At 31.5% G+C, this 26,894-nt stretch overlaps 6 protein-coding genes across 13 annotated transcripts; 4 read left to right on the top strand and 2 right to left on the bottom strand.

Annotated features, from left to right (window-relative positions):
* The first annotated feature begins 367 nt into the window (after positions 1-367).
* LOC103569936 (nicotinamide/nicotinic acid mononucleotide adenylyltransferase 3) lies at positions 368-15,552 on the top strand. Of its 3 annotated transcripts, none has more exons than XM_053742147.1 (5): positions 368-586; positions 710-1,122; positions 1,220-1,321; positions 1,389-1,549; positions 15,480-15,552. In XM_053742147.1, exons 1-5 carry the CDS (start codon positions 511-513, stop codon positions 15,520-15,522), a joined length of 795 nt encoding a protein of 264 aa, XP_053598122.1. In that variant the 5' UTR covers positions 368-510; the 3' UTR covers positions 15,523-15,552. The 3 variants fall into 3 exon arrangements, with proteins under 3 accessions (XP_053598122.1, XP_053598121.1, XP_008545713.1); XM_053742146.1 differs by lacking the exon at positions 15,480-15,552 and adding an exon at positions 5,035-5,581; XM_008547491.3 differs by lacking the exon at positions 15,480-15,552 and adding an exon at positions 1,703-4,280.
* On the top strand, positions 1,459-18,759 carry LOC103580104 (ABC transporter G family member 23). Of its 4 annotated transcripts, none has more exons than XM_053742143.1 (9): positions 1,459-1,549; positions 15,480-15,694; positions 15,768-15,858; positions 15,946-16,125; positions 16,188-17,208; positions 17,275-17,390; positions 17,452-17,522; positions 17,589-17,854; positions 18,253-18,758. In XM_053742143.1, the coding sequence occupies exons 2-9, from the start codon at positions 15,483-15,485 to the stop codon at positions 18,552-18,554; spliced, it is 2,259 nt and encodes a 752-aa protein (XP_053598118.1). In that variant the 5' UTR covers positions 1,459-1,549; positions 15,480-15,482; the 3' UTR covers positions 18,555-18,758. The 4 variants fall into 4 exon arrangements, with proteins under 4 accessions (XP_053598118.1, XP_014297480.1, XP_053598119.1 ...); XM_014441994.2 differs by lacking the exon at positions 1,459-1,549 and adding an exon at positions 9,735-10,155; XM_053742144.1 differs by lacking the exon at positions 1,459-1,549 and adding an exon at positions 14,192-14,299 and having other exon boundaries at positions 18,253-18,759.
* LOC103569937 (ABC transporter G family member 20) lies at positions 6,390-10,413 on the bottom strand. Of its 2 annotated transcripts, none has more exons than XM_008547492.3 (3): positions 10,283-10,413; positions 8,656-8,791; positions 6,390-8,558 (listed from the first exon to the last, which is right to left on the bottom strand). In XM_008547492.3, exons 2-3 carry the CDS (start codon positions 8,760-8,762, stop codon positions 6,518-6,520), a joined length of 2,148 nt encoding a protein of 715 aa, XP_008545714.1. In that variant the 5' UTR covers positions 8,763-8,791; positions 10,283-10,413; the 3' UTR covers positions 6,390-6,517. The 2 variants fall into 2 exon arrangements, with proteins under 2 accessions (XP_008545714.1, XP_053598120.1); XM_053742145.1 differs by lacking the exon at positions 10,283-10,413 and adding an exon at positions 8,865-9,096.
* Positions 18,760-19,023: 264 nt separating the features above from the next.
* Positions 19,024-20,450, top strand: LOC103580094 (exosome complex component CSL4). The gene is made up of 5 exons (XM_008561739.2): positions 19,024-19,184; positions 19,261-19,376; positions 19,813-20,061; positions 20,157-20,238; positions 20,301-20,450. Exons 1-5 carry the CDS (start codon positions 19,148-19,150, stop codon positions 20,420-20,422), a joined length of 606 nt encoding a protein of 201 aa, XP_008559961.1. The 5' UTR covers positions 19,024-19,147; the 3' UTR covers positions 20,423-20,450.
* A 933-nt stretch (positions 20,451-21,383) lies between these two features.
* On the top strand, positions 21,384-23,008 carry LOC103569939 (transcription initiation protein SPT3 homolog). 2 transcript variants are annotated; one of them, XM_008547497.3, is made up of 5 exons: positions 21,384-21,637; positions 21,723-22,247; positions 22,309-22,496; positions 22,564-22,681; positions 22,918-23,008. In XM_008547497.3, the coding sequence occupies exons 1-5, from the start codon at positions 21,580-21,582 to the stop codon at positions 22,923-22,925; spliced, it is 897 nt and encodes a 298-aa protein (XP_008545719.1). In that variant the 5' UTR covers positions 21,384-21,579; the 3' UTR covers positions 22,926-23,008. The 2 variants fall into 2 exon arrangements, with proteins under 2 accessions (XP_008545719.1, XP_008545718.1); XM_008547496.3 differs by lacking the exon at positions 22,918-23,008 and having other exon boundaries at positions 22,564-22,711.
* LOC103569938 (WD repeat-containing protein 91) lies at positions 22,756-26,841 on the bottom strand. Its single transcript, XM_014442029.2, has 8 exons — positions 26,401-26,841; positions 26,050-26,314; positions 25,165-25,280; positions 24,816-25,003; positions 24,447-24,750; positions 24,251-24,372; positions 23,515-24,169; positions 22,756-23,055 (listed from the first exon to the last, which is right to left on the bottom strand). Exons 1-8 carry the CDS (start codon positions 26,518-26,520, stop codon positions 22,906-22,908), a joined length of 1,920 nt encoding a protein of 639 aa, XP_014297515.1. The 5' UTR covers positions 26,521-26,841; the 3' UTR covers positions 22,756-22,905.
* Positions 26,842-26,894: the final 53 nt, after the last annotated feature.

Genomic DNA, 26,894 nt, shown 5'->3' with positions numbered 1-26,894 from the left:
AAATTACACACAAACATAAAACTCATTATTTTTTTTATCACTCATTTAAATTTTGATTAGTTAATTATATTTTATTAATCATTATGCATAATTACTTGTCATTTGTACACGATAATTTATTTACGTCACTTTGTTTTATTTTCTGACGTTTAAAATTTGAAAACTGCGCATGCTCAGGATTCAAAACAAAAAAATGTTTGAAAAAAGTTGAAAGGATTCAAATAAAATTATTTTTTATTTTCTATAATTATAATTAAATTTAATTCAAAATTATTCAAGTGATTTTATACAAAAAATTTAAAAAAATTAAAAATAATAATTTTTATAGGAACAAATTTGACTAGTCCAGTAATTTTTCAAAGATGGCAGAACTATCAAATGACAGATACAAATGTCACAGTGTGTTATATTTTTATACGTGAATTCGAAGGTGTATTACGTAGACAGCAGCTGAAGATGATAAAAAATTGACGTAAATAATAAAAGACTTGCAATAAATATATTTAAATAATGACACCGACACGCGTAATACTGATGTCATGTGGGAGTTACAATCCACCAACGAACATGCACTTGCGAATGTTTGGTAACTATATCTATATATATATTCATACATTATTAAAAAGAGTACAAACACATATAATGCCTATTGTATGGAATGATTGATCAATAACAGCTTGATAACTCGGCTAATTAAATGACATTTTAGAAATAGCACGTGACCATTTGCATCGGATGGGAACTCATGTAGTCGTGGGTGGTGTCATGTCACCAGTTCATGACAGTTATGGTAAAAAAGATCTAGTTGTTGCTGAACATCGTTGTGAAATGCTCAGATTAGCATTGAAAAGCAGCGACTGGATACGTGTAAGCACATGGGAAACACGTGAAAATTGTTGGACCAGAACCAGAGCCAGTCTTAAACATCATCAGAATTTACTGAACTCCGTGTTACAAGATTCCGATGGCAGCATTAAAAATCATATTGACAGTCAGGATCTTGAATGGATACCAGAAAATATCCGCAATGGACAAGACAGGTCTCCAATTAAAATAAAATTACTTTGCGGTGCTGATTTACTTGAGAGTTTCGGGAAACCCGGTCTTTGGGCTGATGAAGATGTAGGTTTAATTTATTATTATATTTTAAATTAAATTTAAACTGGGCCGGAACTAGACCAAGACCAAGGAAATTTTCATTTAAATATTTATATTTTAGATTGATGCCATCGTTGGTCAGCACGGTTTAGTTGTAATCACCAGAGAAGGATCTAATCCAAATAAATTTATATATGATTCAGATCTTCTTTCAAAATACATGGTAATATTTTATTAAATACTGAAATTATTAAAACAAATTAATTAAATATACAAATTTTATATTTTAGCACAATATTCATATTGTAACCGAGTGGATAAACAACGAAGTCAGTTCGACAAAAATAAGACGTGCTTTGAAACGCGGAGAAAGTATTAAATATTTAACTCAAGATCCTGTTATCGATTACATCTACAACTGGGGTTTATACGACGTAGTTACAACAACAATGTGAGTTTTATTCAAAGACTTCATTTTTAATTGCCATCTGTTACTTAATAGAATTTTTTTTTCAAATTTAAATTTTATTTAAAAAATAAATATGTATATATAATTAATATGCTCATAAATTATTTTAAAAATGCTGCTATTGGATAATTAAAGTAAGTTGACATTGTCTACGACTGACAGCAACAATTATTTGCACATTGATGATAAATATGGAGGTGCTTTTTTGACACCTTCACCAAGCGATGTCACAATGGCGAGTCCGAGTCCAGTGGAAATAATCTCGATAGATCTTACAGAATCTGTGATAAAAAAAAATATTATTAACTCACCTGCTAAGCAATTAACTTGCAATTCAAATGATACTGAATGTATGCGGGAAAAATTTATAAATATCATTACTGAAAATGGTAATAGTAAAGTAAATCATAGTAATGGTGGTACTGCTACTGGTGCTGGCGCTGGTGCTGTTAAATTTTCGTACCCGGGTTTAGCGAAGCAGATTATTACCACTGAGACTGGAGAGTCGCAGCTATTTCGGGAGGTAGGTTCACATGACAACGGCACCGTCACTAATTTTATTCATGACACTGAGAGTGATTTACACAAAAGTGATAATAATTTAATGACGGAGTTGAACAAAGATAATAATGAAGACATTGAAAATTTTGAATCTGAACAAGAACACGATACGTGTTTAGTAAATGATGAATCAGGGGAACATGATTTGAATATTAATGATGAAAAAAATGATGAAGAATTGAAAATTGCTGATTCAGTGGAAAATAACGATGACCAAAGTGTTCTTACGGACATTATTGAAAGTAGAGAAGTATTGTCATCACCGTCAATCCCGGAAATTCAAGAAAAAAACGAAGCGCAGTATCTTGAGCTTGACATGGAAGCTATGGATGACAAAATAAATCAAATTCCTGTACGTAAGTGCAGTGTGGAGTCAAGCTCACGTGAAAATATAAATGGTAAATATTTACCAGCAGTTATTAGCACACGGAAAAGTCCGAAACGTTCGAAAAAGTTGGCTGAGCAAGTGGTGCCGATGATGGATGATGAGAGTGAAAATAGTACAAGCGAGCATTCAAGCAAGGAAGAGCCAAAAAAAAGTTTTGTGCTTTATAAACAAGAAACTCGCAAAGCTTTTCAAGGCAGTCTTGAGTCGATAGCACGTAAACCTCAAGCGCTGTCGAAAAAATCTAAAAGCTTTGAGTATATAAAGGCTGATTTATTGCCAAAAGAACTGAATTTAGTTGAAATAGATGATATCAATTTACCTGATAAATCATCAGCTTCAAAGTCTAGTAAATTTGACACTATAAATAACGTTAAAACTATTTTTAATACACAAACTGAAGAATATTGTTCGGTATGTTACAGTAAAGATCAGTCTTCCGGTAAAAATCTTTACACTGTTCACTCAACAAATAGTTCACCCGTAGATCCAGACTCTACCGAGTGTGAAATATGTAGCTCGTGTAATCTACAAGGGGTTGAATCTCTTCCAGAAGAGCCGCAGTGCGAGCTGTGTGAAATTTGCGGCGACGTGGCAATAGATTTAGACGTAGTGCCTTCATCTAGACCTGAGTCTGATGAAATTTTAGACACTAGGCTGTCTAATCAATCGACACCTTTCAGTATTAATAAACAAGCTGTCAAGAAAGCTGGAGCTGGCAAACTTGATGAAAAAATTTTTGAAATAGCTGGTGAAGAAACGGACGAAGCTAATTACGAAGAGTTAGCGATTGATAAAGAAGAAAGAGCTGGCTCTACTTCTATAGAAGAGTACTCTGATGACTCTACTCTCGACGACGTAGAGTTTGAAATTGAAAATTGTGGATTAGAGATGGATGGCAATCAATCGCAGGAGGCTGCTCAGTCTAGTCAGCATGAAATTATACAGGAGCAGTTGGATGAAATAAAAGTTACTGATGACACATTTATCGAATCGAAGCGAATAAATCGAGGGAGTTCGTTAATAAATCGTAGTGTAGCGAAGCCTGATTACAAAAAACGTTACTCGTCAGTTGACAATCTTCCTGGACCGAAGACAATTAATTTAATATCTCGCGAGCCAACACGAATTGTTAAGAAAGATCGCATTGTTGCTGGATCGGTTGACAATATTCGTGTTGTCCGGATGAACAAGAGTCCCAACAAGCTTCGCATGTCTGCTGATGACGTTGGTCAAGCCATAAAAGAAGCTGAGGACTCGCCTCAATTAACGCGACAGTCTAGTGAAAAATCACGAGTGGGAACTGATACAGTTAAATTTATAATCGGGAAACATGGTTTGAAGATTGTCAGCGACAGGGAGACGGCTTTGTAGCTAAGGATTTATACTGGAATGCTCTAGTCCCTCTAGTTAATTCCGGTATTAACTAATTCAAAAAAAAAATCAAGTAAAAGAATTTAAAAAACTCGGAACTTGAAGCCAATTGATAATAATTTATTTTTTATTTTTTATTGATAAGACAATCGTTATACTTGAGAATATTTTATCAATCCGTTTAATATATACTAATATTATAAATTGTTCATAGATTTAAGATAAAAAGTTTTATCGGTCAGACAGTGGAGCTTCCATTATACAATTAATTAATTTAATTATTTACTTACTTACTTACTTACTTAAACTAAAAGAAAGAAGAAAACTAAAATTTTTTAAACTATTGAATCTATAAATATTTTTCTGCTCTTGCATTTTTAATAGCTTGTACGCTTTGGTATTTTGCACGGCAATTGCACTACGTAGATTTAGTTGCTTTTATATTTTTTAGTAATTACTATAATTATTATTATACTATTGTCTAATTAGTGAATTTTTTCAATATTTTTTTATAGTAAAAATATTAAAAAAAAAACAAGTAATTTATTAAAATACACTGAGAGAAAATATTTTTTTTATTGAAGAATTTAATTTTTTTATGGAAAAAATTTATTTTCAAAATCTACTTCATTGAGTTTATCAAATTTTCATGTGTTTTTTTAAAATTTATAGTAAATCTTGTCAATAAAACTATTTCTAAATATTATTTATTTCTCAGTGTATAAACTGTAAAAAAATCGGGAGTAAATTCGGAGTGATTACGAATTTTATTTAAATTCAAATTTACTCCGAAATTTAGAGTTCTGGAGTTTTAGAAAAAATTTATAAAAAATAAACTCCACTTCGGAGTGAATTTCACTCTGAATTTAATCTGCATTCACTCAGAAAAATTTTTACAGTGTAAACATTTAAATGACCGTTGAATTTTTATCTGGAATTGATTTTTATTAAAACGAATGTCTAGAGGATTTTAGAATTCTGTAAAAAATTCTGTGCAATCTATAATAATAAATAAATAAATATTTATCAAATAAAATAACAGATTAATAGATAGTTAAATAAAATTAAAAATTAATAGTAATAAATTGAAGGGAATGATTGCGGAGAAGAGTTTTTTTCTGATTTAGCATGTGATATGTGTTTTCAGGGAGCAACAAGACCTGCATGCCTACTGTAAGACAGATAGTTAACCGTCTTGTTGCTGCTGATCTCGTTGGATGTGGCTGTTGTCTTCTTGCTGATAAAAATAATAAATCTTACGCTATTGATAATTGTAGTGGCATATCTTGCATTAATTACAAACCTGTCAACACTAATAACACTGACAGAAACAACAACAACAACAACATTAACAAGAACAACAACTACAATAGTAATCGAGAGATGTGTCTAAATATGGACAATACTTCAATTTTAGTAAAGAACTGCAGTCGCAATACGTAGCGGTTAATAATTCATTTAATTAATTAACTAATAGGTTAATTAGTTAACTGATTAAGGGCATTTTCAAATAGTGCCCGCCACTTTTTAAAAATTTTCAATTACTTTTAACTGTCATGTGGATCAAAATTTTATCAATTAATTAAAAAATAATTAGAGTTGACATCAATTGGATGCTAAAATTTTGTAGGCTAAAATTTATTCAAAAAATTTCGTTTGACTCCTGATTGATGACAACTTTAAGTAATTTTTTTTTAATTAGTTTATAAAATTTTAAAATTTTAATTGAATATTTTCAAAAAGTGGGGGTCATTGCTCTTAAAATTTGAGTGACAAAATTAAATTATTTTATTAAAATAAAAAAATTTTAGTATAATTTATAAAGAAATAAAAAATATGTTACTGCATCCGCTCGTGAAGACTGAATGCACATTTATAGATTTATTAATCTTATAAATTACATTGCTTGTTATTTATTTATCTAATAATTAGTATTTATTTTTAGATTTATCAAAATTATATTGTTATTTAATTTTATTTATTCATTACATCACCGGCAAGTATTGCGGAAGCAATATATTTTTTTATAAAATAATGTATTATAGAAAAATTATCATATATATATTATATATATATATATTTTATTTTGTAAATTAATATGTTAAGTAAACAAAAATTTAATTGTACATAGAGTTAATTACGGTGCACTAAATAAATGCAACAAATAAAAAGGAGTAGTTTATGAGCAAGAGGATTTTATTTTTTTGCGACTGAAGTCTTTTACAATTTCACCGATACAATAACAAAAAAAATTAATAAAATTACTGGAGAAGAGTCAGTTGTTAAAATAAAAAATGAAATAAATAAATTATCATGTATTACTATTTTATTTAAATCGTGATGCGCAGCCAAAGTAGCATTTAACTGATATGTCATTACACGTGATTAGAATAATTACTATTTAAATAAACTAAATATGTATATGATAAATTGTATAAATAGATAATAATAATAATAATAATAATAATAATAATAATAATTAATTGAGTATAATTTCCTTATTTTTTATTATCCATATTATATATTTATACTTATATATATTAATAATAATTATTACATTTACAAATACAACACTTCCTTCGGGCATTGACTAGAAGTTAAACTCAGCTAAATGATTAATTTAATTAAATCTAAGATTTTTTCGTGCGCATTCCGAGAAAACACAAAAGTACAAGAATAATTGTCCAGCCTGCAACAACCAAGAATCCTTGATACACTTGAGGATTACCAATGTCATGTCCTTTGTCAATGATACTCCTGATAGCAAGCCCGGGGATCGTCGTTGGCATGATAAAGCTGATCCACTGCAAGACATTCGGCATTCCCTCAATCGGCCAAATGCACCCACAGAGAAGAATCACTGGGTAAAAGCTACCAGTGGTAATGTAATTGGCGATCGTGTGTGATGTGCACATGACGGACACTAGGAATCCGTAGCACATGCCGCAGATGCCCATGAGAAATATCAGAAGAATTACGACGACAAGTGATCCACGACAGTCAAGACTGTACTGGACGAAGGCAATTACGGTTGTGACGGTCACTTGGACAATGATAACTGTTATCTGTGTCAGTAAATGAGAGATTAAAATCTCAGATGTCTTTACACCTTGAACAAGACTTCTGTTCCAAACTCCTTCATGTCGATCTGCAATAATAATTGATGAGGAAACTGAAGTTGCGAGAAAAAAAGTCAGGGTTAGCAAAAATCCTGGCGCCATAAATGTCGAGTACTTTTGATTTTTATCACCAAAAATGGGCTTTTCAAATTTTAATGGCGGGTTCATTAATCTTCGTGGTAAATTACATTCTTCAAGAATATCACTGTAAATAATTTCAAATTTACTGTATATATTTTTTTCAATGAAGAGTCCAATTTGCCGGTTTCCCATGTCAAGGGTCACGTCAATATCACCACTATTTATTTCATGTGCTCCCAAGTACTGAAGACGTTCGCTCAACGCAAGAGAAAAATTTTTACCAATAAACATTGCACCGACAGTCTCTCCGTGCTTAACAGAATCAATCGCGGTGTTTATGTCACTGTAAAATTTATTTTTAGCGATCGTGCGCTGAAAACCGTCGAGAAAACGACAGCTTATGTCAATAAACTCGCAGTGATTCTCGTCAGAGTAATCAACTCGTCCGAGATATTTTCCAGCATGACAGTTTCCTGCTTCGTAATTTACAACAGCTATGCTGAGGTTCTGAGGGTCGCGACCGATTGCATTAAAGAAAATATTAACCTGGAGCATGGGAAAAATTAGCGCGAATAATATGCCGCCAGGATGACGGATAAATTGTAAAAAATTTTTAATAATAAGAGCTTGAAATCTACGCCAACGTATTTTATTATTTATTTTATTTTCAACGGGATATGAATAATAGCTCACAGGAGATCTTGAGTATCCATTAGCTGATTGTCTTCCAGCTTGATTACCGTTTAGATCTAGACCATAGTGGGAAATTTCTTCCAATTCTGTAAGACACTCAACGTCCCCATTAATTTGACTTCGTCTTCGTTCTTCCTCGCTGTCATTCTGCTTCTGGCTGAGCATTAAAAAAGCTTCTTCGAGAGTATCACACCGGCACTTTGCCAGCAATTTATTTGGCGACATTTCAGCCAACATTTTTCCATGTCTCAAAAGACCTATTTTGTCAGCAAGCTTTGTCTCTTCAATATAATGCGTAGTTATAATAACCGTCACTCCTTTGTGTCTCGTCAGATTGACAAGAAAATCCCAAATATTTTCACGGAGAATCGGATCCAGCCCCACCGTGGGCTCATCGAGGATCAGAAGCTCTGGCTCGTGAATCAGAGCACAAGCAAATGAAACTCTGCGCTGTTGTCCACCACTCATATGCTTGACGAGCCGATTCTTCGGCGGCAGCTGAAGTAATTCGGCAAGAAAAATATGCCGCTCTTCAATAACGTCATCTTCAAGTCCATTAATACGTCCAAAGTAATGCAGCGCACCAAGAAGAGTGAACTCTTTAACAAGAGATATTTCCTGTGGCATAAACCCGACTTTAGGACCCGGCACTGATGACGATTTGCTGCCCGGATGTCCACCGAGTGCAAAGATTTCTCCGCTGTCAAGTGAGCTGATTCCCACGATGCAAGACAACAATGTCGTCTTTCCGCACCCACTGGCTCCCAACAGTCCATATCTAATTAAATAAAACAATAAATAAATTAATATAAACCCAATAAAAATAACAATAGCAACAAAATGAACCGTTAAGTTTATTTCCACGTGTCACTCACATGGAACCTCGTGACACTGACATGTTCAGTTGATCCAGAATCGGTTTACCACAACCGTATTTCTTCACTCCATTCCTCACAACGACTGCCTCATGCTGCGATAGCATTATTAATTAACTTACACTTGTCTGAAACACTTAAATAATTATTATTTTTTTTTCATCAATAATTCAGATGGATCCAAGTTATTGACCTATCCTATCACCTACAGTTTAATTGAACGCTTGATAATTTCTGGTGATATTTATCCCAGGTTTTGACTTTTTCAAACTGTCCAGTGAGCAATACGGTTTATATAGGTCACAAAATAACACCTGTGGTCCACGAGTGATCTGAAAGGGTCGAGTGTGCTCGAAAGACTGCACTACCATGTCCCGGACCGGATTAGGTTTACCGTTACGACCGATAGCCTACTCCTGACTGCTTACTCTTCCCTCAGAAAGACATACATTCATACTTAGTACCTGTGCCTCTTATTGTTGTATTTTTTTTTTTTTATATGGAAATGGAAAATCCGCCCGTCTTGCAAATGTTAAGATTAAAAATTAATAAATTAATCACGTTTTATTGTCATTGTAGTTTATTGTTATTATTATAATTACAATTACTATTACTGTTAATTAAAGATTAGCTTCACGTATTGTTTTAACGCATGGAAAATATATTTCAGAGAAATTTATAACGTTTTTTTACACGTCACCGACAGTGATCACTATCGGAGTAGAATAATTCAACTGATTCGCGTTAAGATTTCAAATATAAGATAAATGAGTTTATGGAATTAATATTGATAATGAAAAAAATATATATAAAGAAAAAATATAATAATTTTTACGGTCCAAGAAGATTGAGCACGAGGAAAGCAATTGTTGCTTTTGCTCAAATTCAGACATTTATTTTACCCCACCACATTACTTTCTACATTCGCCTATTTATTGTCTCTTTTTTATTAAACTGTTTTTTTTTTTATTTTTTTTTTTTTTTTTATTTATTTATTTAGTTACTCATTAATTCGTTTTTTTCATAACTTTTTTCACGAGTAAGACAAAAGTTTACGGGCTTTGGGGAAAAAAAGTTGAGGTACATAATGAAGTATCAGAGAAAGTGAATGCAGTACGATGCAATAAAAGATTATTAAACAAATAATAATAAAAATAGCGATAAGTTTAGTGAAGTAAGAGTAAGTATAGACAGAGAATCAGTTCGCATGATTTGACAATGCGCGGATACGTTTACAATTTGTTAAGGAAGTGGTAAAAGTCGGTTGTCAGGTCGTTGAATCACTCCATCGTCTTACAATTCTCTTTTTATAAATGTTGTTTTATATTATTTTTTGTTCATTATTTTTTTTGAGGTTGAAATCGTTCAGTCTTTCATGTGGCCCAGGATTTTAACTTGTCGTAACGGTATTTTTTTAAATTTCCCGTCTTTCTACCCGCCAAAAGTATTAAATTTATATTCAAAATGAATAACTGGATTCAAGTTGATGACCCGATTAAGGTAATATATATATTTCAGTAACATCTAGAAAATTGTTTAAATATATGTCAATATTTTTATTGGTTAATTTTTTATGCTCTAATTTTGAGTGAAAAATAGATAATTAAAATTTTGTTTTAATACTCACGGGTGTGTCGCTAATAATGAAGTAGACAATTAATATTTTAGTTGATAGTTTTGATAGTTTTTATATATTTATTTATGTAAAAACAGTTTATGTCTTGTAAATTATTATCCAACGGCTAAAAGACAACTGAGGTATTTTCGTAATTCCCTCTTACTACTTTAAGAAAACAATTTATTGAATTCTCTAGCCGTTATGATTATGACCAACTTATACTCTTTGAATCAGCAAATTCTTAAATTATAAATTATAATAATACAATAATAATAACAATCATATTTAAATTTATTTATTATTTCGTAATTTTATATAATCTTAATTTTTAAATAAAAATTTTCTTTTATATTTAATTAAAAAAAAATAAACAGTTAAATTTATTAAATAACTTTATATATATACAAATATATATATATAATTATGTAAGAATTAAATGTATATACAATTATTTATTTTTAAAAATTTTGAATTATCTTCAGTTGTACAGATTCTCATTTCACCTGACAGGTGGCGCCACTGGCGCGAATCGACTTGATTATTTTTTTTTTATCTACGGATAATAAATTTCTGCAGATAAAAAATATGACTTTAATAGTCGTAATTAAATTTTTTACATTTAAGTAATTAATAAAAAGAAAGTAAATAAATATTTTAGATGAAAATCAATTTTAAAATTTTTAATAGCGCGTTTGATGAATGATCCTGAAGTTAGACAATTAAAAATTTTCAACATTATCAACAAATCGTTTACAAGAAAAAAAAAACCAGAAGTATGCACATGTAAAAAATTTTAAAAAACTACAAGTGCAATTTTTTAAAATGTTTTTTTTTTTTTTTTAATAATTTGTCGTATTAAAAAAATTTATAGAATTATTAGACATCGGCTAACTTGAGAAGTCCGTGTCTCCGACCTGTCTCGCAGACACAGAACTACGGCCCATACATACATCATATGTATAAATATATTTAAAATACATATGTGTATATATATTTAAAATAATTCATTAATTATATATTTTTTGTTGTTTTATTTCTTTTGGTGTGTTCGGACCCGCCACCCCAGGTTACTGTCACGCTTTTTTCCCACAAGAAATTCACATTAATTTCTATTAATTAATGATCGATTCGAAATACTAAGATTTATTTTACTTCAATTTTACTTTAATCAATACACTGATAATTAATATATTTTTTTAAAATTGGTAATTCACTTTTTTTCTACCAATTAAATTTAATTATGAATTAAAATTTTCCCGGGTATATTGTATGCGCCCCAGTGCGCCGGGCGGAGAATCCGAACCATCTGCTACATTCACACTCATCGCAATTCATATATATTTATTTATACTTTTGAATTTAAATGATTTGTAAGACGGGTAAGATAGTCCTCTAAATATTTGAATATTTGGCGGTAATAAAATTTATTTATATTTAAAAAATAGTTGATTGGTTCTTTTTTTTAATGGACATTTATTACTAAATAATAAACAACTTTATTTATTATAAATATATTTGTAAATATACGTTTATTGAATACTAAAACATGTCAAGTTTACGAGAATGTACATTCGATGCAAATACTTGTCTTTTATAAAACACGAACACGCGTTACGATTTGTATTCTAAATAAAGTCGTCTCAGTTATTTCAGGAAAAATGATGTTTTATTGAGACAAGTTATTTATAAATTTGAATTCATATCAATATTAACTTCTCTCTATAAAAAATTGTTTATATTCCAATTTTTGATACTTGAGATTTTTTAATTAATGCAATTTTCAAAATATGCACATATAGATTCTTAATTTTTATTTTATTATCTGTCTGGCCATAATGTCATTTTTGTCAATTATTTAATTTAAATTTTCAAAATTAAATTCTAAAACACTGAATATTTAATTTGTAACAAATAAATTGCTAGATCATGATAAGAATTATAATAATTTTCTAATTACTTGTTAAAAGTCAAATAAATCAATTTTTTTTTATTAACAAAAAGTTGTGTAATGTACTATCGAGTAATTAATTTAAAAAAATTTCCAATCACTTCACAATACACACAGTATATCGATAGCTAATAATTACCACGTTGAATCTCAAAATAAAAAACAATAATTAATTTTTTAGATTGCATTACGTAAATAGCAGAAGACAAATATGAAAAATAGCGATCTCTGTTCGTGTTGATCGTTTAGTTACTCAAGGCGAGCTTCTTTTTTACGGCATTTATTTTTTCTGCACATAAAAGTATCTCAACTACAGTCGTCACAAACAATTTTTATTTAAATTATATCTGTACTTTATGTTCCTTCGTTCTCTTCCATGGCTGCCATTTTTCCGCCGCAATAAAACAGTGGATCTGAATACAACAGACGAGTAAACGGGTTTTGCCGAATGAAAATAAGACTGATGATAATTTCAGAGGATGCTATTTGCCTCAAGGTATTTTTCGAGGTCCCGCGAATTCTAGAAAGCATGTATGATAATTTGCATACGTTAAAACTACCATTCGACTATAATGTTATCTGGAGGAAGACGACCTCGAGTACTCTTAATGACTCAATAAAATAAATCCATCATATTTTATCTTATTAATAGCATAATATTAATCACAATCGTTAAAGTACTTAATTAATTGTCATTTTCGTACACTGTAAAAAAATTTAGACTCAGTGGAGTGTAAATGACTCGGTGTAAAAAATTTTGTGTGAAAATTACACCAAATTTGTAACGAGTAACACCAAATGGTGTAAAGAAAGTAGACAACACCGTGTTAAAATTACACAGATGATAATTTGCATGAAGAATTTTTACACCACTATTTTACACCACACGTGGGTAAAGTTCTCGGAGCAATTTTTACACCAAAATTTTTTTACAGAGTACAAATTTTTAAAATTTTTCAGCATGTAATGAATTAAATATTAAGAAGGTATCAGACTCATCTCATGTAATTTAAAAAATATGTACCTTCATTTACGCAACTACTTAATAAGCAAGGACAGGTCAGGTCAGGGGCTAGTATCCTTGGAGACGGTCCAAAGTCACAAACAAGTTTGCAGGTTTCTTGTACATCACAAAAAACAACGAATGGGGAAGTCCCCCAATATTGAATGGCCAATCGTATTGTAGGGACCAGTGTAAATTTTTTTTTTTTTTCATCGTCTTTACGACCTCTCTCTTTCAGGTGTAAACCCACGTAGTTTAGATTTTACATTCTTAAAAAATTTCCAGCAGTTTATTTCATTTATGTTAATATATCTAGCCAAAAGGCTAAAACTTATATATATAAAGATTCGATCAATTTATTTTAGAAACATATATTTATAAAATTCTTTTTACTCAATTATCACTTAATAATTTTTGTGGGATGTTGCAAGCGCCAAAACTTTCTCTCGATGCTTCAGATTATTTCAAACAGATTCAATGTCTTATTTAATTCACTAAAAAATGAATTAACTTGAAAATTTATCATTAGTTCATTTAATCAATACAAAGAAACGGCTAAAAAATTGTTTTCATTGACATAATTAATTCTCGTTTTTACTCTATACAAAAAAAAAAATTTAAAAAACAACAATCGGATAAAATGATATATTTTTATTTATTTTTAGTCGGCCTCCAGGAAATAATTTTTTTTTTATGTAATTTAAAATTTTAATGAAGAACAAAATATTTCTTACAATAATTTAGCAAAGCAAAATCTTGACCGCCGTTCTGAAAGTAAAAATATTTCAAGATCAATCACTTATTCAGTATTTTAATGAAGGAAAAAAGTGCTAATTAATGTTAAACATTAATGTCAACTGAACACAACCCGCGGGATAATCCACCGTCCAATGTTCATGGTCCATGGTTCGCACATTGAAACAGCCTCCGTGATCCTCCTGCGTCTCTCCCCCGACGAGGTTGAATTGACTTTAGTTTCTTGTTGCGATCTGCGACATACCGACCAGAACACACGTCATCGGTTCTGTTTGTGAGCAATACAAGCCCGCTCAGAAAACTACACGGAGAGGAGACGGTAAATGTTGCACAAGCTGTTTGATTCTTGGTTTGATACTAGCGAGTACACATGAGCCTCAGTCTTAGCCAGTTGGTTGCGGCTTCCACAAGTTAAATTAACTTTGATCAGACCACTCTCTATTTCAAATTCACCTGAGCACGATATTCCCTTACCATAAATGACCTAATGTTTTTACCAACGCAAACGTCTATTAAAATTACACTTAAATATTAGATTTCAATCAGCCAAAGTTTTACATTTTGTTTTTAATTACAAGTTTATTGGATTGTGTGATCTAGTGACGGGTAATTAAATATATTTATAAATAATTATTTTTTTAAATAGACTATTTACTAATCAGCAACTGTGAATCAGTGTTAATTTACGTGACAGTGTTAATAATTCAAGGAATTAATTATAAAAACAAAAAGAAAATTTTTAATTATTTGAATTTAATTGCGCGCGTTTTTATTTAAATTTAAATTACAAAAAACTGAAGCGCATAAAAAAATTTATTGCTCGATAAAAAAAGAGATAATAATTTACATGATTAATTTTAATATTTAAAAAAAGTTATGAAATTTGATTGCGTCATTGATATATCTGACATTTAAAATTTATGACGCTTTCTCACAAATTCTTTTGTACATTTTAATATTTATTTAACTCGTTGATTAGTCAGCACTAATTACTCAGTTTTACTCGGTCAATAATGTAAATAATAAAATATTTAATTGTATATTTTATTTATCCATGACATAAGTCGGGATTTCCCAAATCTTAAGAGAAATTACTTTTACATTTTAAATTAAATAATAATTAATATTGTGTCATATTTATGCTGGATAAATTCCTGCATAATATTTAAACACTCAATAACAGTAACTTAAAATAATAATAATAATAATAATAATAAAAAAAAAAAAAAAAAAAAAATACAAAATAAACGCATTGATTTCACCAGAAATTATCCGGTCGCCACTCGGGTGATCGGTCCAGCCGAGCATGTTTATGCTGGTGAGAGTCTGTTACATCACGACATGCTAACTTTACCTACATAAATATGTATACCAGAAGACATGTGCGGTAAAGAAAAAAAGTAGACTCGCGGAAGATTAATTCTCAATGCATTAATAGAATTAGATAAAAAAAAAGTAAAAAAATTTACTTATAATTTTCTCTAAAAATTATTTTAAAGAAAATGGAGCCAACGGAGCCAACAAGTACGAGCTCCAAAATAACATCGATTGAATTAAAAACCCGACGAGCACAATTTCAACCTCAGCCGTCAACTTTGGACACTCGAAGACGTCACGCAATATGTGTAAGACGGGCATTCAAAAAGTACGGACCCAAAAGTAATCCGAATATCGTCCTCGATGGCTTAAACATGACAGTACCCAAGGGTTGCATGTGAGTTTATTGTAAAACTATCACGCGATGTTGTATAAGTAAATAAATAACTAACAATAATTTTGTTACGTAGATACGGACTATTAGGCTCAAGTGGATGCGGTAAAACCACATTGCTGTCATGTATTGTGGGAAGACGACGTTTGAATTCCGGGGAAATTTGGGTTTGACATAAATTATAATAAATAAATATGTGATACTTACATAAAATTGTAATGAAGGTACCAATTAGTGATTTGATTGACTTTTAGGTACTGGGAGGTAAGCCAGGATCTAAAGGATCTGGTGTTCCAGGTCCACGTGTTGGTTATATGCCTCAAGAAACGGCTCTGTATGGAGAATTCTCTATACGCGAAACGTTTATTTACTTTGGATGGTGTGCTGGTATGACTACAGTCCAAGTTGACGAAAAATTAGAATTTCTAATCAACGTAAGTAATTATTTTTAGCTAAGACAGATTAAGATCATTAATTAATTTAAATGATTATTTAGCTTCTAGATCTGCCAAATGAGAATAGATTTGTTAAGAATTTATCTGGAGGTCAGCAGCGACGGGTTTCAATAGCGGCGACACTATTAGCCGACCCAGAGCTTTTGATTTTGGACGAGCCGACAGTGGGAATAGATCCAGTTCTACGGCAAAACATTTGGGATCACTTGGTCAAAATTACCAAAGACGGTATGAGGACTATCATCATCACGACCCATTATATTGAGGAAACCCGGCAAGCGAGCATCATCGGCTTGATGCGTGGTGGTAAATTTCTTGCTGAAGAATCACCAACGAGACTTATGGAGATGCATCACATGGACACACTCGAGGGTGTTTTTCTTAAGTTAAGTAGGCGACAGAATATGGGATTAAGACGTCGTAGCAGTATCCTCAGCAGCGTAACAGGTGTGCCTCCGGATGTTGATGTCGATGACGAAATGAGCGGTGAATTTGGTGATAATGTTAGTATATCAAGTCGTCGACGCAGTATTGCTGTTGCTGTTACTTCAGACGACGATCACATTCCCGAGTTACCGCCCGAAGAGAAAGGCCGAAGTAATTTCAAAATGCTTAATCCACAACATATGAAAGCACTCATTTGGAAAAATTTCTTGTGGATGTGGCGAAATGTCGGCATGATGCTTTTCATCATTGGGTTACCGGTCCTACAGATAATAATATTCTGTTTATCAATTGGTAAAGATCCGGTTGGTCTGTCGGTTGCTGTTGTAAACTTTGAGTTGAACAAGAGTACGGATCTTTGCTTATCAACTATCGGATGTGATCGCAGAATGCTGAGTTGTCGTTATCTAAAACATTTGAAGAGACGTAAAGTTGAATTTATAAATTATGATGACGTTGATGATGCTAGGTATGCTGTAAAAAAAGGATGGGCATGGGCGGCTGTTAATTTCCCGCACAATTATACCGACTCGTTGATTGAGAGACTGGAAAATTCAAATTCCGTTGATGAGTTCACTGCCGAGACTGCTAATATGTTTGTCGTTATGGACATGTCCAGTAAGTTAATAAATTTTTTAATTTGTTACTCTGGAATTGATAATTATTTAAAAAAAAATTTTTTAGATCAGCAAATTGGCCAGTTACTGCAACGTGATTTTTTGTATTCGTTTCAAGACTTTGCTAAAGACGTAATGGTCGCTTGTAATTTTAGTGAAAAACTTGCTAGCATTCCTATGGACGTAAGTATTTAAATATATAATAGTAATATAAATAAAATTTAATTTTATTCAATCATTTCAGTTCAAAACACCAGTTTACGGGCCACAAGAACCAAATTTTACAGACTTTGCAGCTCCTGGAATAATATTAACGTACGTAATTTTTATTTCAAATAAATAAAATAAAATAATAAATATTTTGAATAAATAAAATTGCAGGATAATATTTTTCCTATCAGTCGCATTGACATCAGGCGCCATGTTACTGGAACGTAACGAAGGTCTTCTGGAAAGAAGTCTGGTATCAGGATTAACTGGAACGGAAATACTATTCGGTCAAGTGGTTACACAATTTGTCGTAATGACAGGACAAACGTTGATGGTTTTAATAGTGACATTTGCTGTTTTCAAGCTTACATGCGAGGGTGAAATCGGTTGGGTAACACTTTTGACGATTCTAACTGGTCTCTGCGGCATGTGCTTCGGTAAGATAATACAATATCGCCTCACTAGTTCCAGAAGGTCATATTTTTTAACGTCCTTTTGGTTTTAGTCTAAGTTTAAAACCAAAACGGCGCGTAATTTTTTTTTAACTGCCAATCATATTGTAGATTTTTTTTAAAGCTGAAAGTTGTAAAAAAAAATTATCATTATATATTTAAAGATTTATTTCAAGATATTTGAAATATAAATATTCAAAATTTTGTTTTTTTCAATTTTTAGCAATAAAATAAATCTACAAAATTAGCACAAAAAAGTACGCCCTTTTGGTTTTAAATTTCGTGACTAAACTCTAAAGTGCATGAAAAAGTATGACCTTTAGAAATTAGTAACGTGATATAATAAATTTATCAACTATCATAATATTAAATTATTTAAACAGGATTCGTGATCGCTTGCTTTTGCGAGACAGAAAGAAGCGCAACGTACATGGCAATGGGTTCATTTCTCCCTATCGTCATGCTCTGCGGGATAATATGGCCAGTTGAAGGCATGCATCCTGTTCTACGTGCAATAAGTTACGTATTACCTCTGACAAAAAGCACCGAATCAATTCGTGCAATGCTGGCGCGAGGATGGACTATTTCAAACCCAACTGTCTACGAAGGATTCATCGCGACTTTCGTCTGGATCATAATCTTTCAAACTCTCGCGATATTACTAATTAAATTCAAAAAAGGCTAAAACTTAAAATCTTATCAACTATTTCTTCTCTCATACCTCGGTTTCAGCTGTATATTAGCTAATTATCAACATTAATTATTATTATTATTATTATTTTTACTATAAATAATTATTGTAACTTTAAGATAAATTTTAATCCTATCAATTGCTCAATGCATTTTACATTATTTATTGTAAATTTATATCAGATATACTTACATATATTTATATTGTTTACAACTACAATCAACAAGTACGATTGATAACTATTTTGTAATATGTATTTATAGGTATTATAAAAAAATAATTTGTATTATTGTACAGTTTTATTTTCTTGATAAGAAATAATAAATTAATGTTAAGTAATTGGTATTTAAGTTTTTTAAAAATTCAAATTAAGTTTTAATAAAATTTCAAATTCAAGTGAGTCACATTCTGCTTTATTGTCATCCCAACAAGAGATTGAACTTCGGGTGTCGTCGGTTTTTACAGAGTGAATTTACGTGAATAATTTACGCACGTGGCTGCTCGGCAGTTTTCTACTATTGAAGTCAGTGGGTGCTGGTGTTTATAAACAAACACTAACTTGTTGATTTTTAAATAAATTTTGAAAGATGTCTGATAAAAAAGATCCTTTAGTTTGTATTCCTGGTAAGGTTATTAATTAATTAATTAATTATAATAACCATAATCATAATTAAATAATTTCTAACCTCTATTTTTTTAGGACAACGACTTTGTTTATCAAACAAATTAAATGTTGCTGGTGCGGGAACTTATGAAGAAAATGGTTATATTTATTCAAAACTTGTTGGTACTGTTGAAATAATAAAAGAAGAAAATGTAAGATCATTATTTTTTTTTTTTATTATTAGAGAAAGTCCCAATTATTGGCATGTCATAATCCCGAGTTCTCGTGAGCTAGAAGTAAATTTCCTGTAATTTTATATTTTCTAAAGGTCATATTTAAATATTTATAACTCACAAATGTTTAAAAAAGACTAGTGAATATTTGAATGAAGTAAAGTTTAAATAATTTGGATTTTTATTTGATTATTGAGAAAAATATTAAGTAGAGAACGTCTAGAGTCTGAAGTTAGCAGACAGTTGAAAATTTTTTAATTTTTTTTAACTAATTGATTACAGAAGAAAAAAATCTAAAAATATGCACATGTAGAAAATTTAAGAAATTTTATGTGCGAATTTTTAAAATGTTCTTATTTTCATAATTTATTGTTTAACAAAAAAATCAAAAGATTATTAGAAGTAATTTTTTCAGACCAAGACAATTGTAGTTCATGGTACTAAGGAACAAAGTATTGTACCAGCACCTGGTGACATTGTGACGGCTATGGTGACACAAGTAAACCAAAGGTTTTGTAAATGTACTATGAAATGTATTGGCGATGTTATTCTAACCAGGTCATACAGAGGAATTTTGAGAAAAGAAGATGTGAGAGCGACTGAAAAAGATAGAGTTGAAATGTACAAATCTTTTCGACCTGGTGATATTATACTTGCTCGTGTTGTATCCTTTTATTTTGAAAGATAAAATAATTGTATTAATAATAATAATTTTATATTTATTGATCAACTATTAAAGTTCCTATTATAATAAAACAGTTACCTATGACAGAAGCACATATTTATTCACTGTCGACGGCCGAAAATGAACTGGGAGTAGTTTTGGCGCACAGTGAAGAAGGTATTTTTATATATTTAAAGATTTATTTGAATGTGTTGTGATTTTTAAAAATATTTTTCCAGGTGTATCATTGATTCCAATTAGCTGGACGGAGATGCAGTGTCCGAAAACATTAGCTAAAGAATTCAGAAAAGTTGCGAAAGTCGTACCTGAAAAAGATGCTATGGGTCATGTAGATAAATAAGAAATATAAATTATATTTTGAATAATGATTTTTCTAATTATTTACATATATTTATTTATTTAGTTAATTGTGTGTGTAAATGTATCAGATATGAAAAGAATTTTAGTTATAAATGAATGAACTAAACAAAAACAAATAAAAAATGCGCATACTGATTTTCAAATTCTATGTATGCGCATATTTTAACTATTGTCAGTTACATTCACACTCATCATTGAATTTACTGTTAATTTTTATTTTTTTGATGTCCTCTAGTAGATGAAACGATGGAAAGTAAATAAAAAAATTTTATTTTGGAGTTCAGACCCATATGAGACTGAAGATGAGTGGCCATAGGTAGGAATGCTTCTGTCTGTCTTTCTGTGTAGAGTAGTCCGTAACTTTGCTCCTGTTGGGAATAACCCATCATAATACAAACGTTTTTTGTTCATTATGATGCCCTCTAGTAGGAAAAGCCATAAAAAGTCCTGGGAATAATTTATTTTTTGAGTAATTGACGTCGGGCAGATACGGGCAGATGCAGGCAGATGACATTGTCTATGCAGTATTATCAGAAGTGGCCCGTAATTTTGCTCCTGTTGGGAATAACTTATCACAACATAAACGTTTTTTGTTCATTATGATGCCCTCTAGTAGAAAAAGCCATAAAAAGTCCTGGGAATAATTTATTTTTGGAGTTGAGACCCATATTAGGATGAATTAGGATGAATAAAGATAAATTAGGCTGACACTTCATGTCTTTCTACGAGACCAACAGCACTTTTCAAATCTTCAAACAAATAAATAGATTGTAAGTGGGACAAAAGTTAAGCAATTCATTTTCAAACATTTGAAAAATGAGCTTGCATATTTTTTCAAATTTATTATTTTAATTTATTCATTTAAAATTCATGTATTATATCACATGTCCGCTACACTTACTGTTTTTAAAAAAGACAGAAATCGTCCATTGCATTTGAAATAAACCCTCAGCGCCATTTCAAGATTCCAACGGCAAACAAATGTCAGTTTTCAAATGTGTTTACGTTTAGGTTAACAGGTGTAACGTTTGTTTATGACAACATTCCAATAAATGTCTAGTACTGACACATTAATATAAAATAAAACAGAATAAAAACAACAAATTCAAATTTTCAGTGACTAGAAAAAAAATAATCATGACTGATTCTTCAAATCCAAATGAACTTAAGACTGACCCGACTAATTTTATAACAGGTACGAAAATATTAATTATTCAATTAACAAATTCCTCTAGCAATTTACTCAACTGTCATCATTTATTTACTAATTTATATGATAGAAATACGCAGAATGATGTACGGTTTTGGTGACTGCGCAGAACCTTTGCTAGAGTCTGCGAAAATAATAAACAGCGTCGTGTATCGCGAGATGAAAAATATCATCTACGAAGCATGCAAAGTCGCTGAGATGCGTGATTCTTCAACGATCGAAGACAAAGATGTATTATTTCTTTTGCGTCGCGATAAAATTCAGCTGCAGCGACTAATTAAATACCTCGACCTCAAAGAATTCAAATCATCTATCAACAAAGTCCTGGAGGCTGAGTCAGTCGACGGGTGTCTGAGTACTGAGGACACTAAAAAGAAAAGTTCTCACCGGAAGTTCATTGAATCCATTGACAATATCGGTGATTTGATTGACTCGGATGACACCGTAGACCTGGTGAAACGTAACCGCGAATTGCGAGCCGAGTTGGCCAGCAGAAAATTAAACACACAGCAGTATTTCGAGTACAGCAAAGCAAGATCTGCATCATTTGCCAATAAATTTTCTCCTAAATTTACAAATTGGTTGACTGGTGATGGTAATGTCAATTAATTGCTGTTTAGATCATCGGTACTTACTGATAAATTTATTTATTTCAGATAATATAAAAATATCTAAGCCAGTTTACACGATACTGAGCTACCTGGCCTATGAAACAGTCGCACAAATAGTAGATCTAGCTCTTTTGGTTCGTCAGGATCAAAATAAAATTTTTGGAGATACTTTAGACAGATTAAAACTCAATTACTGCAATCCTGTTACTTATAAACCATATCAACATGGCAGAGTATGTGATAATATAATTATAGAAAATTATTTAAATGATACTATACTGATACCAGATTTTTATTTAGAGTCCAGCAATAAATCCAATAACACCAGCAGAAATAAACGAAGCTCTTCGACGATTCTGGTCTCCACAACTAGACCAAGTGGGTCCATTTCAACGTCGCTCTTTAAACCGGCAGGATCGTAAGTTTCTGTCATTCCAAACTGGATGAATAAAAATATCATTTAATTTAAATAAATTATTATTAAAATAGTAATAAGTGTTGTACATGTATTACAAAGGTTTTACATTACAGTATCTACAATTATTTGCACTAAAATCAGTCAAAAAATAAAGTTAAATAATTATAATTTATAGTTAATTCAAAATATCAAGAATTTATACACATGCTAATTTTATTTTTGTATCATGGTGACAGAAGAGTAGAAACGCGGCAGTTGCCCTCAGCTCCACCAGTGATACATGTTCCTGATTGATTGGCAGTTGACCAGTCGCAACACAGAGTTCCTTTGTGACCTCCTAGTTCAAGTATTTTCGCTTGAGCTCCTGGTGGCATCTGAAATATATTTACCATTAATTAGTAACTTAATTAATTAATTAATTATATTCCCTGATAACCAGAGTTTCTGATCAGAAAGTTAGTGTACATGAGTTGCGAACAACTTTACAATGAATTGTCAACAACTTTCAGCTTCTGTAATTGTTGACTACACGTTTGCCAGCAATTTGATGACAATTTACTGCTGTAACCTGCCATCAACTTTCTAAGAAACTTGTTATCAACTTTCAGCTTCTGTAACTGTTGTCTTCAAGTTGACTACAAAGTTCTTAGAAAGTTGACGGCAGGTTGAAGCAGTAGATTGTCGCCGTTCCTAGAAAATTTGTAGTCAATGTGTAGGCAACAGTTACAGAAGCTGAAAGTTGCGATCAACTTAAAGAAAGACCAACTTTTGCGTGTCAACTTGGCTACCAGTTATTATTATTAAATATTTAAAATAAATTTCATTAAATTTACCTTGTAGATATTGCCACCAGTCTGCGTACAAAGCAACATATGATTGCCACTTTGATCAAACGTAAACATTTTTCCATGAACGGAATTTTTTTCAATTTTTATTTTAGTCTCCCACATTATTTTCCCCGTCTGATTGAGACTTCTCTGGCACAACTTGCCATCTTCACTGAGAACGCAGATATTGGTGTAGTCATTAATTAGCTCAACGTCAATTACTGGACTCAAGTGACACGTGAGATTGTCAATAATTTCATTTCTACGTAGATCGTGGATCAAAAGATTTCCATTTGAGAGACCAGTTATCAGCAGCTGACCATTGTGATTGAATACTGAACAAAGAGCTGTCAGGTTTCCGTCCATTGGCAATGTTCGTTCGAGTTTACGGGTCTTGACATCGTAAAGCAGAAGTTTGCTTTCACTGGAGTCCGAAACCGAGCAGATAAATGTCGAGTCCAGAGGACTGCAAGTAAGTGAGACGACACGTGAACCCTCGTGTTGAATTTCCCAAAGGGTTTTGCAGTCTCTCGTGTCATGAAGTTGGATTGAGCCATTGTTATCACCATGCAAAAAGTATCTTTCGTTTTTCGATATCCAGTCTAAAGAAGTTACTGCTTTGTTGGAGTTCATTGTCGTTGACGTGAACGTTGCTACAGTTCTAAAAAATTAGCAACAATAATAGTAATAAAACTTTCAGAATAATGAATTAGTTTAAAAAGTAAAGTCGATAAATAATTACTTTGGTGAAGGAATAGGAGTCCAGACTTTAATGACACCATCAGCATCTCCAGTAGCCACATATGAACCGCTGGTGTTGCTTCTGCATTGAATTATCGAAGTCTTGTGCTCCGTATATTCTTCCTATAAATATATTTTCAATTAAAATAAATTATCAGCAAATAAATTTACTATTTATATAAAAAATTAATTCTCACTTGACTTAGCAGAATGTAATTAGAATCAATTTTATCTTTCTGTTTGCGTTCGGCGGTCGTCTCAATAGAAAAGTCACGTTTTCTTGTTAATCTTGAGTCGCAACTCATGCTCCTTTTTGCAGAATCTCCTTTACTTAAGGAATTAACGCGTCCTTTGGAGCAAGTTCTCTTGGTAACTGTCGTATCCAGTTCACTTTTTTTGTTACTCGACAGCGATTTGCGATTCAAAATTGGACTCGAACCTCCGCCGATATTTTTTATCAAACTCCGTAGGGTTTTTGGATTCTCCAGCAGTGGCGACTCTCTGTAAGTCATTATTATTATTTATTGTTAAAGTGTTTTCTTTTTTATGCAAAGACATGGACATACTGTGCAATAATATAAAAGTCGTCCATGATTGGCGGATGCTGCGGCGTAGACCCTGGATTAACGTCAGCGATATTCTCTATTTTAGCAGATTCACCGAGACACTGCTTGAGAGTTTCATTTTCTTCTTGCAGACGCTTCAGTTTATTCGTGTCCTCATCAATGGTAAGAAGTGTAGGTTGTGGCATACACTGTAAAAATTTCCAGAATCTTCTTCCTTTCACCAGCTCCACATTAACTATCATATACGTTTTTATTTTATGTAGATTGAATCAATCGATTCACTTTTATTTACTTATTATTACTAATTATATTTTTTAAGGAACTTATTGTACTTGTAAATAAAACTCACTTGAAATATCGTTGCCAAAAAATTGTGTAGTGAGACTAGCATCGTGTCCTGCCACTGTTTACTAAAGTACACTGAATAAATTGGATTGTCCTCTGGATTTTTAGTAAATGGAAATGCTAAATTTAAAAAAAAAATTGTAATAACAAATCATTTATATTTTTCTAGCATTAAGACCATTCTCGAACAGTGTCCTCCCACTCTTTAAAAATTTTCAATGACAACTGTCATGCGTATCAATATTTTATCATTTAATTAAAAAACAGATAACGTGGTTGCAATTTTGCTGCGATATAGATTTTCAAAAAAAATTCTTACAGTTGACGTCAATTGGGAGTTATTTGGAAAATAAATTGCAGTATAATTCAAATTTTTAAATTATTTAGGCAAAAATTTATTCAACAAATTTCCTTTAACTCCAAGTTGTTCACAACTGTAATTGTTTTTAAATTCTATATCAGCAAATTTGCGACTACGTTGTCCTTTTTTTCAATTAATGCTTCAATTTTTTCGTTAATTCATTAAGAACGGTTTTTAGATAATTTTGTCCCAGCTTTTCTCTGAAATAAAAGCTCTAAACGCAAAATAAAGACACAGACCCGATGCTTTACTCTACGAACTAGCGAAGTGCACTTGAATTTTTTGATAATTTCCATTTGTTTACGAGAAAAGCTTGGACAAAGTTCCTATTTAATGTACAAGTGCAACAGAGATAGTACCGTTTATCCAGTTGAGTGCGAATAGAGAAACAAATGAAAACGCGTCTTAATAAAATTTTTATACGGTTATGACAGTCAATTGCGTATTTTTAAAAATTGGAAAAAGAATCTGTTTAAAAATGCCCGTAATTTTAAAAAAATGACTATTAATTTATTTGAAAATTCATACCAAACCATTCTTTCCACTCCGAGTGTCCCTGTAACTCCGGTGTCATTTTCGAAAAAAATTCATGTATACGTTCCTGCTTATTATTAACAGTCGCATTAACGAGATACATTTTAAGTACAGAGTTTTCCAGTTTTCTAACACTAGGAACAAAATGGTTTTCTAACCGACAAAACATTCTCGTGTCCAAGTGACCCCACAGTTCTCTCAAAGATGTCAAATCAAATGTGTAAATGTACTGCATCAATTGATCGACAATTTTGTCAACCTAAAAAACAAATATTTGAATTCATTAACAAATTAAATTTAAAAAAAAAACCGCCAATTTATAAATAATGTATTTTTTAAAATTACCCGAAAGCCTTTTTCTTTTTCAGATTTCAATTCATTGTCAAATGCCCTCAATGTTTGACTGAATCCGCGGAATAATAAATACTCTTTTACCAATTCATCAACATACTGTACGTGCGACATAATGAAACCAAATATATTCCACTGATAATAACAACTATTATTTATTCAGAGGATCCAATGTCATATATTTCCCATCATCAACTCATCAGCAATCACTGACCACTATTACTGACCACAGATCACTTGCTTCGGGCTCTAGACAGATCTCAGATCTTGATTATTGTTTACTTGTAATTACGTTTACTTGGCTTTATGATTGACTGGTACTGGTACTGTAGCTGCTTCAAACCCAAATGTATATTTGCGATAGGAGTATATTATACATATATATATACGTAGTACTTGCGCGTACTGACATTAAGTCACGGTACGGTCGCATCAAACGCTACTGCGGACATTGTGACGTCATATCGGTAGCTACATGTATACATAAA

The sequence above is a fragment of the Microplitis demolitor genome, chromosome 10 (assembly GCF_026212275.2).
Source record: "Microplitis demolitor isolate Queensland-Clemson2020A chromosome 10, iyMicDemo2.1a, whole genome shotgun sequence".
In the NCBI taxonomy this organism is placed as follows: Eukaryota; Metazoa; Arthropoda; class Insecta; order Hymenoptera; family Braconidae; genus Microplitis; species Microplitis demolitor.
The sequence above is the reverse complement of the archived record's forward strand: the minus strand, read 5'-3'. Positions and strand labels throughout refer to the sequence as shown.

Coding starts and splice junctions, on each gene's coding strand:
- LOC103569937 (XM_008547492.3), bottom strand. CDS start 8,762: ATGCTATCGCAGCATGAGGCAGTCGTTGTGAGGAATGGAGTGAAGAAA. Junction 8,559..8,655: donor TCAGTGTCACGAGGTTCCAT/GTGAGTGACACG, acceptor TTATTTAATTAG/ATATGGACTGTTGGGAGCCA.
- LOC103569938 (XM_014442029.2), bottom strand. CDS start 26,520: ATGTCGCACGTACAGTATGTTGATGAATTGGTAAAAGAGTATTTATTA. Junction 24,751..24,815: donor GACTTTTATATTATTGCACA/GTATGTCCATGT, acceptor AATGACTTACAG/AGAGTCGCCACTGCTGGAGA. Junction 24,170..24,250: donor ACTCCTATTCCTTCACCAAA/GTAATTATTTAT, acceptor CTAATTTTTTAG/AACTGTAGCAACGTTCACGT.
- LOC103580094 (XM_008561739.2), top strand. CDS start 19,148: ATGTCTGATAAAAAAGATCCTTTAGTTTGTATTCCTG. Junction 19,185..19,260: donor TCCTTTAGTTTGTATTCCTG/GTAAGGTTATTA, acceptor CTATTTTTTTAG/GACAACGACTTTGTTTATCA. Junction 19,377..19,812: donor AAATAATAAAAGAAGAAAAT/GTAAGATCATTA, acceptor TAATTTTTTCAG/ACCAAGACAATTGTAGTTCA.
- LOC103569939 (XM_008547496.3), top strand. CDS start 21,580: ATGACTGATTCTTCAAATCCAAATGAACTTAAGACTGACCCGACTAAT. Junction 22,248..22,308: donor AAATTGGTTGACTGGTGATG/GTAATGTCAATT, acceptor TATTTATTTCAG/ATAATATAAAAATATCTAAG. Junction 22,497..22,563: donor AACCATATCAACATGGCAGA/GTATGTGATAAT, acceptor ATTTTTATTTAG/AGTCCAGCAATAAATCCAAT.
- LOC103569936 (XM_008547491.3), top strand. CDS start 511: ATGACACCGACACGCGTAATACTGATGTCATGTGGGAGTTACAATCCA. Junction 587..709: donor CATGCACTTGCGAATGTTTG/GTAACTATATCT, acceptor ATGACATTTTAG/AAATAGCACGTGACCATTTG. Junction 1,123..1,219: donor GTCTTTGGGCTGATGAAGAT/GTAGGTTTAATT, acceptor TTTATATTTTAG/ATTGATGCCATCGTTGGTCA.
- LOC103580104 (XM_014441994.2), top strand. CDS start 10,120: ATGAATAACTGGATTCAAGTTGATGACCCGATTAAG. Junction 15,695..15,767: donor ACAGTACCCAAGGGTTGCAT/GTGAGTTTATTG, acceptor TTTGTTACGTAG/ATACGGACTATTAGGCTCAA. Junction 17,391..17,451: donor TTGCTAGCATTCCTATGGAC/GTAAGTATTTAA, acceptor CAATCATTTCAG/TTCAAAACACCAGTTTACGG.